At 43.6% G+C, this 20,217-nt stretch overlaps 1 protein-coding gene across 6 annotated transcripts; it reads right to left on the reverse strand.

Moving 5' to 3' along the window:
- Positions 1–2,062: 2,062 nt before the first annotated feature.
- Positions 2,063–14,801, reverse strand: MED30 (mediator complex subunit 30). Of its 6 annotated transcripts, none has more exons than XM_083450758.1 (5): positions 14,424–14,801; positions 13,809–13,990; positions 12,568–12,726; positions 11,704–11,814; positions 2,063–2,625 (listed from the first exon to the last, which is right to left on the reverse strand). In XM_083450758.1, the coding sequence occupies exons 2-5, from the start codon at positions 13,980–13,982 to the stop codon at positions 2,530–2,532; spliced, it is 540 nt and encodes a 179-aa protein (XP_083306884.1). In that variant the 5' UTR covers positions 13,983–13,990; positions 14,424–14,801; the 3' UTR covers positions 2,063–2,529. The 6 variants fall into 6 exon arrangements, with proteins under 6 accessions (XP_083306884.1, XP_083306888.1, XP_083306885.1 ...); XM_083450762.1 differs by having other exon boundaries at positions 14,600–14,756; XM_083450759.1 differs by having other exon boundaries at positions 13,809–13,987; positions 14,600–14,745.
- Between the last annotated feature and the right edge of the window lie 5,416 nt (positions 14,802–20,217).

A 20,217-nucleotide genomic window follows, 5' to 3' on the forward strand; every position in this document is an offset into this window, starting at 1 on the left:
AAAAAGTCTGGAACCAAAGGATTTCCCAAAAGCAGAAGAAAAGCACTTCTTTTTGTTGTTGTTTCACCCCCTGCCCCAAAGTAGCTTAACAAAAATTAAAAAATCGTGAATTTATACATTCATCCCTAATCTAATACACCAATGCATCCAAGTCAATAAATCATGCTAAATGTATCAGTACACTAACTTTGCTCACGAGATCTAGACTCCTGAGCTAAAATGATGAACACTACACATCAGCATGCAGGCCATACGTTATTTCTTCTGCAAGTCAAGGAGGTACATATATAGGGCTCTCTGTACACATTTATTCTACTAACATTTAAAACACAACGTTGTGAAAATTCACTGTCCTTTGCCTGGCAAGATCTGTGCCTTATGAATAAACAAATGGATCAAATTCTGCTCCCGGTTACGTTACCATAAATCCAAAAAATTGCAGTTGACTGCAGTGGCGCTACTGTTTTATTAAAGTCCAGAATTATGCCCTAGGAGATTCTCTTTTTCACATCCCATTATTAAGCAAATGAAACACATAAGAAGTTGCTATCCGGCGTACGCTTCCTTGGGAGTAAATCTCACTGAACTCACTGAGACTTATTTCTGAGTAGGCATGCATGGGAGCAAGCAATAAGTAAGTTATCTAATGGTAATTTTAAAAAGAGCCATCTATTTTCCTCTGCTATTTCACGACTTCCCGGGATGCTTGGGATTGCACAGAATTAACTGTCATTGGGTTTGTTTACAAATTCCCAGAGCGCTCAAAGGCAAGGCATACTAGCTAGACAGCTTGATTTGTATATACTTTAGTTGCAAATAGAAAAGGGGGGAATTTTCTAACACATTTTCTTTTTTTAAAAAACTCGGCAAGAAATACCTTGGCTGCTAGCCTTCCCCAGTTAAGAGGAGGTATGCCTCAATCCATTAACTGTTTTCTTACATTTGTGACTGCACCGGCGCAAATCCACGGTTTTCCTGGGTAAGTAGACAAGACCTATCTACAAATGTGTCTAATCCGTGACCCAGTTTACCAGACATGATGCCCTAATGAAATCTCTGTTTTCAAAGGATGCGTGCCACTAAGTCAGCCTTCTCCAGCTTTGTGTACCCAGGTTTTCCTGGACCTCAACTCCCATCATCCCTAGCCAACATGGCCAATGGCCATGGATGGTGGGGGTTGTAGTCCAGCAATTTGCAGTGGGTCTTAGCAGATTCCCACCTGTATTGATTTAACTATCTTTAAAAAGGAATCCTTCACACAGTCAATGGAAATATACGAATGGATGGGGAAAGTATTAGGAATTTAAAAAAAGTATCTAACTGTGAGCAGCAAAGAAGGGATGGAAAAGGAGCACCATGAAAGACGGGTGGAAAGTCAGCTTTGAAATTAGTGTAAAATTTGAATTAATTTGTTAAAAATTTGGAAAACTAATAAAAATTAACTGGCAAAAATAATTAAATAAAAAAGGAAGCCTTCTGTCAAGAATCCGAAAACAAAGACAGACCTGCATCAATCTACGACCCACGCAAGAACAGAAATGGCAAGAGGTATGCAGACTGTGTATTTTCTTGATGAAGTCTCAGTTATTTTTAAATAATAGAGCCTTTTTCTCAAAGTACATTCAGAAACCAAGAGCCTGATACCATCTCAAAACTTACAGATTTATGACGGTATGTGATTTTGAGTGTGCGTCATGCATCTGATAGCATAGACTCCAGCCCATAAAAAGATTAAGCAGCAATAAATCTTGTTTAAATTTAACATGTGACAGCCCCTGGTGTTTTTGTTGCAGTAGACCAACTTGACCACCCATGTGGAATTTGGTACATTCAGAAATCATGAGGGGGAGCCTTCTTCAAGAAAAATGTGGAGCTGCAAAGTTCAAAATCTATTGAGCCATGAAAATAAAACTGGTCTCCTAAAGCAGCTTTTGATATTTTCATCCAGCTTCTCTTAAGAGTTTTGGATCTTTTCAGTCATTAGCATTGCGTTTGTACTACAGATGAACAGGTTGCAGCTGCCTTGGGTTTAATTGCTAAGAAAAGGGAGCAATGAAAAAGGTGTGGTAGCAGTATTTTATTACATTTTTGTACAACAAAACCTAAATTGTGTGGATGGTTTCAGCCGAGAACAAAGCCCTATTCTCTTTCTACATGGCTGTTCTTTGGGTTTTACCTTGAAAAAGAGCCCCAGCCATTCAGGGTAAAATAGTGGGTTGCCAAATAATCCACACAAGCTGTCCACCCTGGCCTGAAAAATAAAGCTTAATTTTATACAGAATTCATTCATTTAATAAAAACTATTTCAGCATTCATAATAAAAATATTAACAAACAGGTTGCAAATATTGTATAGAACACTCATTTTTATACACATTGGCTGTACAGAAGTTTGGGTATTTTGGAAATACTGTGTACTACTGGAGGGGAAAATAGCAGAGGAATAAAGGATTATGTTTTCAGAAAATACTTATTTCCCTGCCCAACAAATAGTATCAGCTGCCATAATGAGAAAGAGAGAAAGCATATTTCAGTTTCTCATTGCCAACATGGCATTTATGTCCCAAATGAGATTCCGTAATTGATCCATAATTTGCTTCAGCTGTTGATTCTTCTGTTTCAGTTTCTGCGGAAAGAAAAAGTTTGTCAACACTGGCGTCTAGTCAGGTTACGTATTCTGAATTTAAATTCGGGGGGGGGGGTGTGGCAGGGCGTAGGGCAGCACAGAGATCTACTACAGGAAACCCCAAATTTGCCACCGAAGTTGCATTCCAGGTCATTGTGCACATAAGCCCATCCTGCCCCCTTCTGGGTCAAAAAATGGCGGGCGCATGCACAAACACATGCAAAACAGGGAGTGCCTGTACTTAGTGCCAAAGAAGCGTATGGGCAATCGTATACCAAGGAGTTGGTGATCTGACATGGTTACCCTTTCTGCCCCCTGTTCCTTCCCCCTCCCTGTCTCTTATTAAGTTATTTGATGGCATGAGAACAGCCTGTAATGTCCTAATCAGTTGGGAGGAAGTGATAGCGCTGGGTACCTTCTTTGATGTTTGACATTTTTTTGAGAAAGTGAGGCACTGGGAGGGGTGGCTAATGAATGATCTGCACACAGTCAGCTGGGCAAGCCACATGGGCTAGCTAGCTATAAATCGGATGGTTGTGGGCAGAGTGTTGGAGAAGCTCGTGCACGGACTGATCGGCTGCGGGGGCGTGCAAACTGAGGCTACCTGGGGGAGTCACTTCGCCGCTTCTTGAGGGTTTCCAAGTGGCAGATTGAAGTGCTTGCTTGGTATGTATCTATTGCTTGCTGTCTAGAATAAAACCTTTAATCTTCTCACTCACTTGCGTTTTGTATTACTTCTGAATCTCATTTTAAAAGAACCACCATGCATTTGGCAAGACAAGAAGCACATCAAGGTGGAAGGCCCTAGGTTAATGACAGATGTTGACAGAAAATAGCAGTCAGTCAGGGCACACTGTAGCGGATTCTCCCAGCCTGCTGTCATTTGGATGTTTTGGATTATGACACTCATCATCCTGGACAGTTGGCTATGCTAAATGGGGCTGATGGGTGTTCTAGTCCAAGACATGTGGAGAACACCAGGTTGGGGGAGATTTCATTATAGGAGCATTCTCTTTCGGTGCATCCTTCCCCATCTTCCTTCTGCGGATAAGGTCATTTCCATGAAAAGCCATTGGAAAAAAGCAACATGCACCTCATTCTTCTTGCAATATTGTATTTCCATATTAGCAAGCAGACCTGGGTCCAGATTCCAGAGGAGCAGGTATTTCGATATGAAGCTAATGTACACTGCATAGGAATAATGTTCAAGCATTGGGAAGATTGCTAGTGGTGGGTGGAGCCATAGAGAAAGAGCCGTGCCAGCTTGCCAAATAGCTTTGCCAATACACTTCGAGCTTGATTTACAGCTGAAACGAATCCCCTTGAGCAAAAACGTCTAATAGTGCTGAATTCTATTAAGCTCCGAGAGGTCGCCAAATAAATCTTAGCCTTGTACTTCCATGCGACGGTCATCTCCAGGCTTGACTACTGTAATTCGCTCTATGCGGGGCTGCCCTTGAAGCTGTCCCAGAAACTACAGCAGGTACAGAATGCTGCAGCGAGGCTCCTCACGGGGTCTCTGCCATGGGAGCATATTCACCCAGTGCTTTTCAAGCTGCACTGGCTCCCGGTGGAGTACAGGGTCAGATTTAAGATGCTGCTTTTGACCTTTAAAGCTCTTCACAGCCTAGGACCCTCGTACCTACGGGACCGCCTCTCCTGGTATGCCCCACGGAGAGCCTCAAGGTCCATAAATAACAACACCCAGTGGTCCCAGGCCCTAAGGAAGTTAGATTGGCTTCAACCAGAGCCAGGGCCTTTTCAACTCTGGCTCCGGCCTGGTGCAACGCTCTGCCTCATGAGACCAGGGCCCTGCAGGATCTGATTTCTTTCCACAGGGCCTGTAAGACAGAGTTGTTCCACCTGGCCTTTGGCTTGGAGCCAATTTGATTCCCTCCCTCCCTCTCTTTCTTTTTTCTTTTCCTTCTCCTCCTGCGATGAGGCTACATTTTAATATTTTAATGTTCCATTATTTTAATGTTGTATTTTATTTTTGTTTTTAAGTTGTAATCATTCATCTTGTTTTTATTATTGCTTGTAAGCCGCTCTGAGCCCGGCCTTGGCTGGGGTATAAATAAAAAAACTTGCACCTGCACTTGCCTATTGTTTTAGCTGATAGCCACCAGTTTGTGCAAACCTAGCATATAACTTGGTGTTGCCTTGATTTTAAAAAGTTGCTCCAAAGCTGTATTTTACATGGCTGTGAAAGGCTTATCAAAGAGCTTTCAGTGTTGCCAAGAGGAGGAATTATTGCTCTGCCTATACATTCATGGTGACTGAACACCAAGTATGTACAGAGGCGTTTGCAATTTCTGTTTCACAGTGTGATGTCACTTAGGCCTTTTGACATAAAGAATTTAATCCTCATTTTTCCCCCTCCTGGAGCCATTTTTTTTTATTCAGCCAGAATCTAATAAAGTTCAACTTGGTTTGGCTGAATACCATTTTGCCTCCTATGTTAGCAAGCGCAATGTGGATTTGCTGTAGAAGATAGGAGCCATGCCAACTCAGGGACATTGCGCATGATGAATGTGCTTCCCGGGGTGCAACTCTTCAGATCTGAGTGCTACATACTGCACGGCTTTGCCTCCAAAATACCTCTCTGGGATTTTCTCTGGACTGAAAAAAAGAACTCTCCACCATGCTGTGACTTTTAAACTTCCAATGCTTTTTAATTTTTTTGGAACACTCAACACAGTTCACACAGTGTGGAGAAAACACTTTTGAGCACGGCAGTGCACTCCATAGCTGCTACTGATGCTGCCAAGGCCACACTGGATGCATTTCAAGCATATTCCACATTACAGGTTACACCCAATACAACATGCTTTAAAAAGAAAAAGGAAGGTTCAAGCCCTTTGTGCAAAACAGGCTGGTTCATTATATATATGTATCTCACAGCTGCTTCTGATTTGCCAAATATACAGAATGTACCCAAAGGAAAATGGCACCTAGCTGAGTTATCATTCTCAAACTGAGCATCAGGGAAGTGAATTAGAAGACACCCCGTTGCTTGAGGATCCAAGGACAGGGGATTCTCTGCCTAGGCAGAAAGAGGCGAGTGGTTTCATCCCCCAAAGGGAGGACTATATTTAGGTTTATTGGGCTAAACAACTTTGAAGAGCCACAGTTGAATGGCAGAGCATGTCAAAGGTCACAGGCTCAATCCCTGTCATCTCCAGGTAGGGCTTGGAATGTCCCATGTCTGGAATCCTGGAGCGTCGCTGCCAGTCATTGTAGATAATAATGAGCTATATGGACCAATTGGTCTAAGGCAGCTTCCTATGGCGCTCTGAAGTGTTCCAGACAGCAAGACAGACAGTCCAGTCCCTGGCATCTCTAGCTGAAATGTTGCTGGTAAAACAGGCCTGGGAGAAACCTCTGCCTTAGTCCATGGACTACAAGTCAATAAGAGAAAACACTGGGCTAGGTGAACAAAAAGTCTGATTCAGTATTATCACTATTCCACTGCACGAGAAAGCGCAAAACTGCCCTTAGTCACAGCACCGGAAGAAGTTCTTTACACTCATGCAACGCTAAATTCTGCAAACCACACATACCAAACGCCTGGCAATGGACTAGAGTCTGGATGGGCATACAAGTTGTCCCACACAAACCGCTGAACAGTAACCTGATCAGGAACTGCCACAGAACTCAACTCACTTGCACATCCTCAGTTTGAAAAAGATATCCACCATAGCACAAGCCCCATCGTTACAGACCAGAGGACTGAAGGGAACCAACTGCTTTGCACAGTTCGTCTATTTGCTTGTAGCGGTACAAACGCAGCTATAGCAGCAAATCCTTGACAAGGCAGCACTTGCGTCTGGGAAACAGGCCTCGCTTTGTAAACTGCAAGGGAATGGTGATTGATCACAGGGCAGAATGCTCCCAGCTTCTCATCCAGGCTCTTAACTAAATCATTTTAGTTGGGGAGCCTGACCATTAGTACTTGAAGATTCAGTGGGTATAGTCAATGAATTAGCAAGTCCTCAAGAACTCCCCTCAAACACAGCTGAAGCGCCTTAAGAGGATGCCATCACGGCCAACACAGGGAAGCAGATGCTGGATCACGCCTTTAGCCTGTCCTCAAATAGTTGGCATTCAAGTCCCTTTGCCTTTCCTGAAGCTCTGCTTTGAATCCTTTTTCTGTTTGTCAGCAGTGACCTTTTGCGCCACTGTCATTCTGTTGACTCGTGAGCAGTCTGTTCTTCACCATCACCCTCCAGTGTTGTTGCCGCTGAGCCAGCCAGCCATCCCTGAGCCCTTGCACCCCACTTGTGCAGCAGCGACAGCATTAAATATAAGTTGTGTTTACTGAGCTTTTAATCTCCGGTTCCTATTTCCAATTTCCAACAGTGTATTAAAGTACTAACTCCCCATCTCACATGAAAGCCTACATCCAGCATTCTACAAATTTCTTTCTCTCTCTCCAACATCATCATTTTCCCCGTACCGGAAACTGCAGCTGTATAAGACAAGGCACTGGATGGAACGTCTGCTTACAGAGAGGATGCCTTCACAGCTATGTACCCAAGTTCGCCCTGACTTGGCATCAAATGTTCAAAGGAGTTCTGCGCCTTGATATCTGTTGGAAAGGCTCTTTCTAATCACTAGGCTTAGTTACAATTCAGCTATTGCAACTTGGAATAATGCCCCTGCAGCAAATTTTTAGAGCAAAGGGGTGAGGGAATATGTGTGCTGTGGGAGGCAATAAATCTTGAGTTGTCTTGACAATTTCCCTCCCTTTTTAAGGTGTCCTTGAGAGTAGAACCCTATAAAGGGTTCCATCTTTTCTTCTCCCAACCTTTTGCCTAAAAGGACAAGTGAATCGTTTTGCGCTTGCTGCTTTCATTTTTTCAGCCATAGGTACAGTAAACACTGAAGGTTTCTATGAAATCACTTGGCTTCTTCATATAACCCATCCTTTTATTAAAGTTGCTGTTAATACCAGCTGTGTCAAATGCCCAACAAGAGCGAATGCAGAATGAACCACTGCAATTATTACTAGATTTCATACAAGAATGAATTCATCTGTTGAATTGTAGAGTTCGAAGGGACCCTGAGGAACATCGAGTCCACACCCCTGCAATGCAGGAATATGCAGCTGTCCCACATGGGGCTCGAACCTGCAACTTTGGCGTTATCAGCACCACGCTCTAACCAACTAAGCTACCCACTGGATGCATAGTGTAGTTACAGCCAGTGCATTTTCTGAAAGCTGGTCTTAACCTGTAAAGCTTTACATGTCTTGGGGCCCCACGACCTGAAGGAACAACTCTTTCCATGCCTCTTCCTATATGTGCCCCACCAAACAGTAAGGTAATCTAAAAAGGTAAAGGTAAAGGACCCCTGACAGTTAAATCCAGTTGCGAATGACTCTGTTGCAGCGCTCATCTCGCTTTACTGGCCAAGGGAGCCAACGTTTGTCCACAAACAGTTTTTCCAGTTCATGTGGCCAGCATGACTAAGCCGCTTCTGGCAAAACCAGAGCAGCGCACGGAAACGCCGTTTACCTTCCCACTGGAGTGGTACCTATTTATCTACTTGCACTATGACATGCTTTCGAACTGCTAGGTTGGCAGGAGCTGGGACCAAGCAACGGGAGCTCACCCCGTCGCGGGGATTCGATCAGCAAGCCCTAGGCTCAGTGGTTTAGACCACAGCGCCATCCATGTCCCTTTTAAGGTAATCTCCAGAGGCCCTTTTCCAGGTGCCTCCTCCTGCAGAAATTTGCCACCATGCAAAGGCTTCCCCTACTCCCAGGTTCTTCAGCGGTTTCCAAACGTTTAGTATCCATAGTAGTTGTTTTAGTGTTTTGGGTGTTTTAACATCTTCTCCTAGCCAGTGTTTAATATGGCTTATTGGGACTCCTGCTTCCTTACGGAAAATTCTGTGTGCCTTATTACAGACTTTGTTTAAACTGAGATTTTGTTATTGATGTTTGTTTTATTATTTACTTATTAATTTAAATGCTATTTAATGCCCAGATAGGCTTCTAAGCAGTTTACAGGCATAAAAACCAATTGCGAAAGCATTAAAATATAAACACCCATAATTAAAATATGCAAGAAAGCAGTCTCATTAAAACAAAGGAGTCTCAGGTCAACGGATCATGGGAACAACTGGTAGGATGCTTTCTTATGCATGCAATTTTAAAATTCTATTTGTGGTATTGCAAATTTTTGTTTTAACTGTATGCTGCCTAGAAGCATTTTGCATTAGGCAACACTTAAAATAAAATGCTGTTAACAACTACTTACTAATATAAGCATGGAACAATTGTCATTTGTGAACAAATGCCACTGACCTTGTGTTGTTTATCCTTATGGCAGGAAGGCTGTCCCCCAATAGGGATGCCAATTGACCACCCAGAGGTTGTGCATGTAATTTTAAATGCTCCACACCACTGAGAGAGAGGCTAGCTGCTCTGATTCCCTTCCTATACTGCCCTCCTTGCTCATCCTTCTTTCCCTCCTGCTTTTGTCTGAAAAAAACCCATCCCCGCAAGCAAGTAGGGAGGAGGATGGATGAGGAACAGGCAGGATCTACCTGCTGTATATCAGAGCATTTAAAGCTAAAAGGACAGTCCTGGGCAAGGACCTAGCAGCCCCATGCAACCGCCAATACTTCTAACTGTCACTGTTCCCAATGGTAGAACCAGGCTGTAAAGACTGTTCCAGCAGACTCCTAAGTTCATAGAAGGACCATCTCAAAAAACACCCTTTTGCACACCATCTGCCTGTGGATTGGTCTGGCCTTTGCTTGGCTAACACAGTATGTGTTTGAGGCTCATGCTTCTAGTTTCAGCAGCTAACTTCCAGGAACTTGTGATAAAGACTGCACCCTCCCAGCCAAAAGTTTAAATATGGTTGCCTACAGCCTGGACATAAGTCTTTGGATTGCAAGAAGTGGCTCAATGTTCCAGGAACACAGAATCATAGAATTGTAGAGTTGGAAGGGACCCTTCGGGTGATCTGGTCCAACCCCCTGAAATGCAGGAATCTCAACTAAAGCATCCTTGACAAACACAGATCTTCTGTATGTCCAACTGCAGATATTGTTATTCGCCATTTTTAAGAAGCACACGTGCCCTTCCTAAAGTAGCTGCTTCTCAGCCTCTAGATATTAAATGAAATAACTATATATAGGAATGAGAATGTCCGTTTCAGAAAACTAACATGACAGGTTAGGCAGGGGACACAATTAGAGCTGCTGGTGACAGCTCAGCTTTTGTCCCACAGGCAAACATTCAACTACAACGTTCCTATAAAATAGGCTACAATGCCAGAAAATAAGGACTGATGCATTTTTTCCCCTACAAAAGCCAAAATCACAGCTATCTGGAGAAAAGATATAGTGATGAGCAACAAATTGGTTAAAACAAAATAGTTAGTAATTCGTTAAGATTATAGGTGGCATTCAATTAAGTTTTACTCTGAGCAGACCCACTGCAAATTAGCAGACCTAAGTTGGTCATGTTTATTAACTTATTAACTGAGACCTCCGGGTATAGGGTGGTATATAAATTCAATTAACAACAACAACTTCAATTGGTCTATATTCTGTAGGACTAGCAAATACCACCCCATGGGTTGTATCCAGTGCAAGACTTACTCAGAGTAGATCCATTGGAGTTAATGAGCATAACTACATTATGTTCATCAATTCCAATGGGCCTACTCTGAGTAGGATGAGCATTGGCTGTAACCCTATGGATAGAATTCAATGTTGCATTAAGCTAACTGTTCTGTCTGGCAAGCAGAAATGCTTGTAGTGATGGAGCAATCTCCCCTCTTCTCCCTCCTACCCCACACATGCTGTTCTGGGGGTTCTTCTGACCACAAGCCAATGGGGGTGGGTCCAGGGGGAGGAGAGTGGGGAAGCTCCAATGCACTAGCTGGGCTTGTTGCTGTCAGTTTGCATTTCTTAGCACAGAAAGTATTGATCTGGTCTGTAGAAATCTTTCCTATTCTGATTAGTTCAAGAGGGTTCTAGAAGGTTTCTTCTCTTTGTGAAAGAAGTTTTATTACTATGTGAGACTTTGCGCCTGCCCATTAGGGGAAATAGGAAGCCCAGAGCATTTATTTTTTAGATGTCCCTTTTATGACGAGATACGCAGAGATACCATTGACCCTCAGCTGGAGAGGCTTGCTAACCTTTCTGATAAGTCTAAACTCAATTCTCTCCTCTTAGGCAAAGAACACAAGACAACCTGGATGGTCGCCAGAGTCTGCACACAGATTTGCAGGCGCAGACCACACCCTGAAACAAATTAATTCACTAGGAAAACAGTCAAAGTTGGCCTCCATGGTGGCAGGGCCAATTTGTATGGTAGCCCAAATTTTAGGTCTTTATGTGTATATGTGTTTATCTCAGATTTTAATCTTTAAGCTATTGTACAAATGTTTTAAATGTATTTTTTATTCTGGTGAAAGCTGTTCCAGTTGTGCTTTTCAAGCTGGTCTTTGACCGTAATAAAATTATGTACGTATGTACTATGTGAGAGAAACAGGAAGAAGGTTTATGATGTTTGGGTTATTTCTCTGGGGAGCTGAGTACAGATGGTTTAAACTGTTACTGTTATCTTTCTGCCAAGGTCGCATTGACTATAATAATAGGGCTAGGAGGAGCCTGGGCTTCACTCACTTTCTCTTCTATCTCTCTTTGTTCTTATGTTCTGTTTCTGCATGCTGTAGTGTTAAGGTTTAGTCTTATTATAAGTTTGTAAGTTTTATTGCAAGTGCTGCAACTGGATTTTTATGGACTGTGCCAATCCTGAATGTTTTAGATTTGTGACCATTTATGCTCATTTGCATTCAGTATCAGCAAAGCTCTGCAGGATGAAGCACAATTGCCTCTGGTCTATTTTTTGGAAACTCTGCTATGTGTTTTAAGTTTTTTCCTCCTCCGGCACTGCACGATAGTTGCGCTGGCTTTCACTACCACAGGTATTTAATTGAATCTGGCGCTATTTCTTTTCCGTGACTCAGAAGTATGTTTAAGGCTGTACAAGCAAACTAGTAAAGAAAGCTTCTGATAGGAACTCTGCTGCATGCAAATCGTATCAACTATTACCTTGTTCACTTCCATGATTTCCCTTCTCTCTTCACTAGCAAAGAGAAGCTGGCTGGCTGCTCCTCGATCATCGTGCTTAGAGCCATCCTCCTCGACATAAGGAATGAGTTGCTGCAAATGTTAACAAAGCTGCTGTATAAAACATGCTCTATAAAATATACTGAGAGCTTTTCGTAGAACCACGAATGAAAAAGCATGCCCTAAAACTTCTCAGCCAAGATTAATATGAAATTACAGAAACACTAGCCTTTTAAAATCACATTTCTATTATATTTATTTGTCGTTGGACATCTTAAAAACTGAAGACAGCTCTCTTGTGCAAATGCTTAATACTAATTATTATTTATTAAATTTATATCCCACCCTTCTTTCCAAAGAAGCCTTGGGCAGATAAAAAGAAGAGATCAAACAGCTTTAAAGCACTTTAAAATCAATTCCAATTCAGATGCAGGCTGGGAAAGATCTCGAAAGGGTTAAATATATGCTCCATAAAACATTTCCCCTCACATCCAAGGGGCATAAGCAGAAAAGGGAATTCTAAAATGCACTGGTTCAAGCATGAAACCAGAGAAAGTGGTCCACAGAATGGGAAAGATCCAGCGACACACAAGTAGGCATCCACTTTGTTACACAACTTCCTCTTGCCCCCTGCAGCATCTCCTGCTCTGGAGATTGGAGGACCCCCCTGGAACAGGTTTTGGAGACATATTATGGGGTGGGAGTGGGGAGGGTGGGAGAAGAGAAACCAGATGCCCCGTTGCACAACTGTAAAGCAAGCGGTTACAATTGGATTTCTCACCATGTTTCTGACTTACTGAAATATATACAGCATGATCTAAATATCTGTACCTCTCCTCCACTTACCTCTATTGGAACAGTTTCAAGTCCTGCACAGTTTTCATTGCATTTGTCATAGACCAATCTGAGTTTCCTAAAAAGTATTGCAAGCTGACGCAGATGTTCTTGAAGCTTCCCTAATCGGTCTTGATATGTGCCTGTATGATAGGTGACACCGTTCGGAAGCTGGAGGGGGAATGAATGAAATCCATGGTTACATTTCATCTACACTGAAAAATCAAAACAATTACAGAGATGCATATTTCTTGCAAACACCTCCCCCCGACCATTAATGCTAACTGCAGTGCTTGTTCCAACTAGTTCAATATTGTTTTCATTTATTTAGTTTTATCCTCTATGTGAATCAGCTATTGTGTACATAAATTTCGTGAGATTTCTGGAACACACAAAGTACAGAACAGAGTTAGCCAGGTACTTCATTCCAGCTCATATTCTCCATAAATCTGTAAAGTTTTGGTTCTAAACTTGTTACAGCGAAATGAGCCCCACCGAAATGAGTGGAATTTACACCTGTTTTAGTACGCTAAGGACTGAAGGCTTTTACAAGACCATTTTTAATCAATTATGAGGAAAGAATATTATTCTGCAAGTAAAGAATCTGGTGACAGAAATCTTTCCTAGGATGGTATATAAACAATATCTCGGGGAGCAATACATTTCAGGGAAAATATTCTGCATTTCTGAAAGAATTTTTTAAAAAAGTACTTTCCAAGTATTAGGTATAAATTGGCGTATCCAGTAAAAGTATTGAACTGTTAAAAAAAATTCAAAGTAACCAAAGTAGAACAGTACCTGCTATCCTCAAGGTGTACAGAGCTAAAGGAGTGTTGAGTTTATTTAGCGAGCAACACAGGACATTTATTCCATACTGGAATAAAAAAAGTATCCTGAGAAGAATGTTGTCATTGCTGCAGGCCAGTTAGTGCCAACTATAACTTTTATCTGCTTGTCTTGTTCTTGTATCTGTATCAATTTGAACCATTCTTTGTACGCTTTAAATATTAAAGTGTTTCTGTCTTTATTTTAACAAGTGCCTCAGAGCCAACTCCTCCCTTTCACATGCCCGAACTCTTTCCATACCACCTTGCAATTTGCTTGCATTTCCTCCTCTATTTTTGACCCCATTCCAAGAGCTGAGAACAGGGAACGTATTCAAGTGCGTGGGGGAAGACACCGGGTGTGTGTGTATGTGTGTTGTTTGTGTGGAAGAGAGAGAGAGATGGGTTTCTTCACCTACTGCTGCCCACCTGCATGTTCCTCAACAGCTGGAAGATCTCCATGGTACGAAGCACAATGTCCTGCACAGTCTCTTGCCCGATGCGGCACAGCGAAGCCGTGTTCACTTCCCGAGCGGCCTGGGATTGGGGTCCCGAAAACGGCCCGGAGGCTATCCCTGCTCCGGCCAGGGGAGGGGTGGACATGTTTGCTGCTGTATGGAGGAAGGAGAGGTTAAAAAACCAAAACGGCCTCGGTCCAATATACCTGAAGGAGCGTCTCCACCCCCATCGTTCAGCCCGGACACTGAGATCCAGTGCCGAGGGCCTTCTGACAGTTCCCTCATTGCGAGAAGTGAGGTTACAGGGAACCAGACAGAGGGCCTTCTCGGTAGTGGCGCCCGCCCTGTGGAATGCCCTCCCATCAGATGTGAGGGAAATAAGCAGCTATCCTATCTTTAAAAGACATCTGAAGGCAGCCCTGTTTAGGGAAGTTTTTAATATTTAATGCTGTACTGCTTTTAACATTTGAATGGGAGCCGCCCAAGCTGGGGAGACTCAGCCAGATGGGCAGGGTATAAATAATAAATTATTATATTATTATTATTAAAAACCCACAAAAAACACGGAACGTCAAGACATGCATACATGTGTGTGTGCCACAGCCAGCAGGGTTATATTTCTCTGCGCTTTCTCTACGGTTCTGTGGGGCTGGACCTGATTAAAGGATTCGGGACCCTTGGCCCTGAGCAGCAGCAGCAGCAGCAGCCACCAACCCACATTCAGGGACACCCAGAGGCACCTAGACGAGCCTCCCTCCGTACCGGCCAGCCCGGCGTACTCCAGCGCTTTCCGGGCCGGGAGAACCGAGAGAGGCCGCTGCCGCGAGACGGGAGGAGACGCGTCCTTCCGCTTCAGGTACAGAGGAGCCGGGCAGACCGCGCGCAGCTCCCGAGCGCCTCGGATTAAAAGCGACGGAAGGTAACGGTGGGGGGGGAGAGGAGCGCTCGCGACGGCGCCGACGTCGTGACGCTACTTCCGCTTCCGGGAGGGACGACGTTTCTTCCCCTTGGCCGTCCGGTGTCCCTCCCGGAAACGGAAGCGGAGGGTCTCCCCGCAGAGGGTTGTGTTGGTGGGTCTGGGAGCGTAAAGCAGATGATGTATTATCCTGGGTGGTAATAAAGCAGCGGGGTATATGAATTAGTGCATGAGTATATACAATAGTATATTAATGGGCAGTCCGGGTGGGGAATAGAAGAGAATTTAGTTATTATTAATTTATTTATTAATAATTATTAATAATAAAGTAGCGGGGTATATTGTTGTTGTTGTTGTTGTTTAGTCGTTTAGTCGTGTCCGACTCTTCGTGACCCCATGGACCAGAGCATGCCAGGCACTCCTGTCTTCCACTGCCTCCCGCAGTTTGGTCAGGCTCATGTTTGTAGCTTCGAGAACACTGTCCAACCATCTCGTCTTCTGCTGTCCCCTTCTCCTTGGGCCCTCCATCTTTCCCAACATCAGGGTCTTTTCCAGGGAGTCTTCTCTTCTCATGAGGTGACCAAAGTATTGGAGCCTCAGCTTCAGGATCTGTCCTTCCAGTGAGCACTCCGGGCTGATTTCCTTAAGAATGGAGAGGTTTGATCTTCTTGCAGTCCATGGGACTCTCAAGAGCACCATAATTCAAAAGCATCCATTCTTCGGTGATCAGCCTTCTTTATGGTCCAGCTCTCACTTCCATACATCACTACTGGGAAAACCATAGCTTTAACTATATGGACCTTTGTTGGCAAGGTGATGTCCCTACTTGACTTAGTATATAAGTACAGTGGTACCCAGAAATAGTGCTTCAGGTTAAGAACTTTGCTTCAGGATAAGAACAGAAATCATGCAGCGGTGGTGTGGCACCAGCGGGAGGCCCCATTAGCTAAAGTGGTGCTTCAGGTAAAGAACAGTTTCAGATTAAGAACAGACCTCCAGAATGAATTAAGTACTTAACCCGAGGTACCACTGTATAGATACTAGTATATTAATGGGCAGTGTGGGTGGGGAATAGAAGAGAATTTAGTTATTATTATTAATTATTTAGAGGTGGGGTGTTTTTAATGCATTTCTTTAACACACACCCCAAATTTTAGCTTTAACGTATTTATGTGTTGGCTGGCTGTAACTCGGTTTGGCATTACGAAGCAGCTAACACATTTAATAGATCGCTGAACGTCACAGTGAGGGAAGCAGTTCAGGTGGGTCGAGGGATGTAAGAAAGAATATATCCATAAAGAAGCGTGATAGGATGGGAAGTTTTAAGAAACATCAGCAGTCCTGATAAAGAGGCAGGACAGGGAAATGTAAGAAATGTTATTTCTTGCTCATTATTTAGAAGTGGGTGGGATGTTTTTAATGCCTTTCGCCTCCGTACCCAAGTTGGGTTTAATGTATCTTTGGACGGAGGGAGGGGCTTGGCTTGGCTGTCAATCGCTTTGGCGAAACAAAGAGGGCAAGCAGATAAATGAAATAACGAGGCAGCCAGTGCCGGTGGGTAGAGGAATGTGAGGAAGATTATTAGTTAAAATGATGTTAATGAAGTAGGCAATGTAGGTGGGTCTGGAAATTAAGGAATATTGTATTAATAAAGAGGCAGGCAGTGTGGGTGGGATGGGGAGTATAAGAGAGATCGATATTAACGTTAATAATGAGGCAGGTAGGGTGAGCAGGTAGGGGAGTATAAGAAAAATCAACATTATTAAAAATGCCAGCAACGAGATAATAATATCCGTAAGTAGGTTCTAGGTTTCCTACTATACTGAAAGCTATGCTGTGTCACCTGAAAACCTTTCGTTTAATTTTAGGCTTCTAGGGGTATTTCGTTTAATTTTAGCCAGCAAAGGAGGGAGATTTGCTCTGTAATGCTCAAAGGCATGTTTGTTTATTATTAAATTGTTAATAGACTTCCAAGATTTTGGCCCACCAGGCAGGCTCTCTTTTAATTTTACTCTGTACAGCACCACAGGTTATTAAGAAAGAATCAAGTGTTATTAAATCCACTGCTTGCCCTTGCTCATCATCTTTCTCCCCACCCCCAGTTGTGCCACCTGTGTCAAGTTTTATCATGTAGTATCCTTGGGGCAAGATGGTCCTACATTAAACAAATGTCACTGATAATACTTCTTCCCTCACTGGTTTTCATGTCCACGTCAAGCAGTGCGCAGTGCCCAATGACTAGGCTTAGTCTCCATTGGGCTGTTTTGGTTTTTATTTGTGGGAGGGTTAACACACTAATGCCCAACTGCAGTATTGTTCGGTGTTGTAATTCTGCTGTTGATAGCTATAAGCAGCTTTCTCTTCCTTAAAGGTAAAGGGGCCCCTGACCGTTAAGTCCAGTCGCGGACAACTCTGGGGTTGCGGCACTCATCTCGCTTTACTGGCCGAGGGAGCCAGTGTACAGCTCCCGGGTTATGTGGCCAGCATGACTAAGCCACTTCTGGCGAACCAGAGCAGTGCCCAGAAACACCATTTACCTTCCCACCGGAGTGGTACCTATTTATCTACGTGCACTTTGCCGTGCTTTCGAACTGCTAGGTTGGCAGGAGCAGGGACCGATCAACGGGAGCTCACCCTGTCGTGGGGATCTGAACCGCCGACCTTCTGATGGGCAAGCCCTAGGCTCTGTGGTTTAACCCACTGTGCCACCTGCGTCCCACTCTCTTCCTTAGCTTAAAACAGCTTCTCATTGTGAAGCTGCCCAAACAATGGTTCTTATTTACCCTTCACATGCCTATAAACGCTTCTATATGTCTCTGTCCTTCTGTTCCAGCCACTCCATAATTCTCTTCCCCCCCTCCCACCTGTTTGTTTCATTTTTATTTGCTTAGGGTTTCCATTTTCTGAAAATATTTTGGAATTTCTGCTAGCCTTGGGATCGTACTGAGCCAGTACCTCTGGCTTGTGCATGGGTGGAACACTTTCAGCTACATAAGCATGGCTCAGATCTATGAGTATATACTGTACAACTGGAGTCTTACAAGAAAGAAAGAAAAGCTTGTGTTCAGGATTCTTGAACATCATTCAGTGGTCCCTTCCTCCCCCCCCCCCCATGCACACACAACTGCATCTATCAGTCTGCATGCCCATTGAGTGTGCTCAGTCCTTGCCTGTTTGGTGTTTGTTTTTGTTTGGTTATTTTGAGTGGGTGGGATGGACACACTTGTACCCAGTCCCAGCTACATTAAATTAATTCATTTCTCAATTGAAGCTTATGGGTATCTCTCCTGTCCCTGGGAGAATTTAAAAATAACTTTTCAGTGTGAACCAGGAAGAAAGGCATGGCACACACCCACACACATGCATCCAAAGTGGGGCTGGGTTAGCTAGCCATGCCATTTCCACTGTCAATTATGTGTCCATTTATTATTGCTTTGTGTACAGGCTGGCTTATTTGTCCCAGTAGTCCGGAGAAGGGCATTGTTGGCATATGATGGCCACCAACGTGGATGGAGTTAAAAGGGGATTAGACAAATTCAAGGAAGATCAGGCTAGTACAGTGGTACCTCGGTTTAAGAACAGTCCGGTTTAAGAACGATTTGGTTTACAAACTCCACATAACCGGAAATACAGTGGTACCTCGGGTTAAGAACTTAATTCGTTCTGCAGGTCCGTTCTTAACCTGAAACTGTTCTTAACCTGAGGTACCACTTTAGCTGATGGGGCCTGTTGCTGTGCCACCGGAGCACAATTTCTGTTCTCATCCTGAAGCAAAGTTCTTAACCCGAGGTACTATTTCTGGGTTAGCAGAGTCTGTAACCTGAAGCGTATGTAACCCGAGGTACCACTGTAGTGTCTTGGTTTGAGAACTTTACCTCAGTCTAAGAACAGAATCTGAACGGTGGAAGGGTACCGGCGGCGGGAGGCTTCATTAGGGAAAGCGCGCCTCGGTTTAAGAACGGTTTTGGTTTAAGAACGGACTTCCAGAATACATTAAGTTCGTAAACTGAGGTACCACTGTACCCCTTGTGGTTATCTACTGCCAGCACTGCTGGAGGCTGTTGGAGGCACTATGCTTGTGAGTTTCAGTTGTTGGGAAATACAGGAGTGGAGAGCGCGGTTGTATTCTCATCCAGCTTGCAGGCTTCCCAAGGGCAAGTATAGCCACCCTGAGAACAAGGTGGGCCATTGGCCTGATGTAGCAGAGCTATTCTGGTAAGCCTGGTTTAGATGGACCTTGCGAAGGATGAAGCAGAGCTCCTCCTGCGTTTTTGCATTCCAGGGCAGGCAGGAAAAGCAATGGTTACACAGCCCTCAGCTGACAACCGTACATCCACAGGGGGACTTTTGGATGAAAAGAGCAACCAGTTCAAAGAAACTGTGTCAAGGTATTCTGTATACTGATGGGACTCTCTTGAATGACAGTCAAAACAACTGCATCCATACGGTGGACGGGATGAAATCAGCATCGGATTCCTTTCTTGTGCTGAGGCTGATAAGAATCAAAGTTCCTGCTTTTTGCAATTATTATCACACTTAGGACAGTTGTTGTAATGTTTCTGACACTGACCGCATGAGACGGCAGATGGGGGCATTTGTACACCAATGATTTTCTATTTTATTTTTTGCATATAAAAAACGACAACTATGCAGCGTTTCAAGATCAAAGAACGGCTGGAGTGGCGTTGCTGTGTTAAAACTGACGGCACGAACATTCTTCTGTATGCAGTGTGTAATGCTTGTAACTGGTTACGAATCAAAAAGTGCAGCTTGGTACACAGCCTTACTTAAAAGGGAAAAAAAGATGAAAGCAGTCAAGGAGCATTTAGGGATGAGAGCTGTATAAATTTTTGATAGGATTTAGCTTCCACAGTAGATAGCTTTACTAGGCTTGCCATACGTCCGGAAAATTCCGGACACGTACAGAAATAGGATGCCTAAAATGGCGTCCGGGGGGACTTTTTGAATTTTAAGAGATGTCAAGAATTTCCAGGATATATGCCAACCCAATCTCCTCCCCCCCCCAAAAAAATTTAGTTTTTGTTTTAAAAAAATTATTGAAAGATATTGAAATTGTTTGAGTGTTTTAAATTGTTTTGTTTGGTTTTGTTTTGTTTTGTTTAATGTGTTTAGTGTTATGTAGTGTCTTTTTATTGTATTGTATTGGTTTTTATTTTTCTGTTTTTGTTTGGTTTTGCAATGTTTAAATTGTTCAAAAAGCAATAAATATTATTTTAAAAAAAATTATGGGGAAGGCTGTGCCCTGGCGGCAGTGGAAGTGATGAGAGGTCACTTCCCTTGGTCGGGGGTGGGGAGGGGGGAGGGGGGAGGGAGGGGGCGCCGCTGCCGCGAGCCTGGCCATTTCCCTTTTTTCCCCAAGTTTTCTTCTGGGGTTTTCCTGCATTTTTTTATTTTTTACAATTTTCCTGTCAGAGCTGGGCAGAGTGGCCATCCATATGTTCTG

Source organism: Podarcis tiliguerta (assembly GCF_965153285.1).
Source record: "Podarcis tiliguerta genome assembly, chromosome: 7".
NCBI classification, from domain to species: domain Eukaryota; kingdom Metazoa; phylum Chordata; class Lepidosauria; order Squamata; family Lacertidae; genus Podarcis; species Podarcis tiliguerta.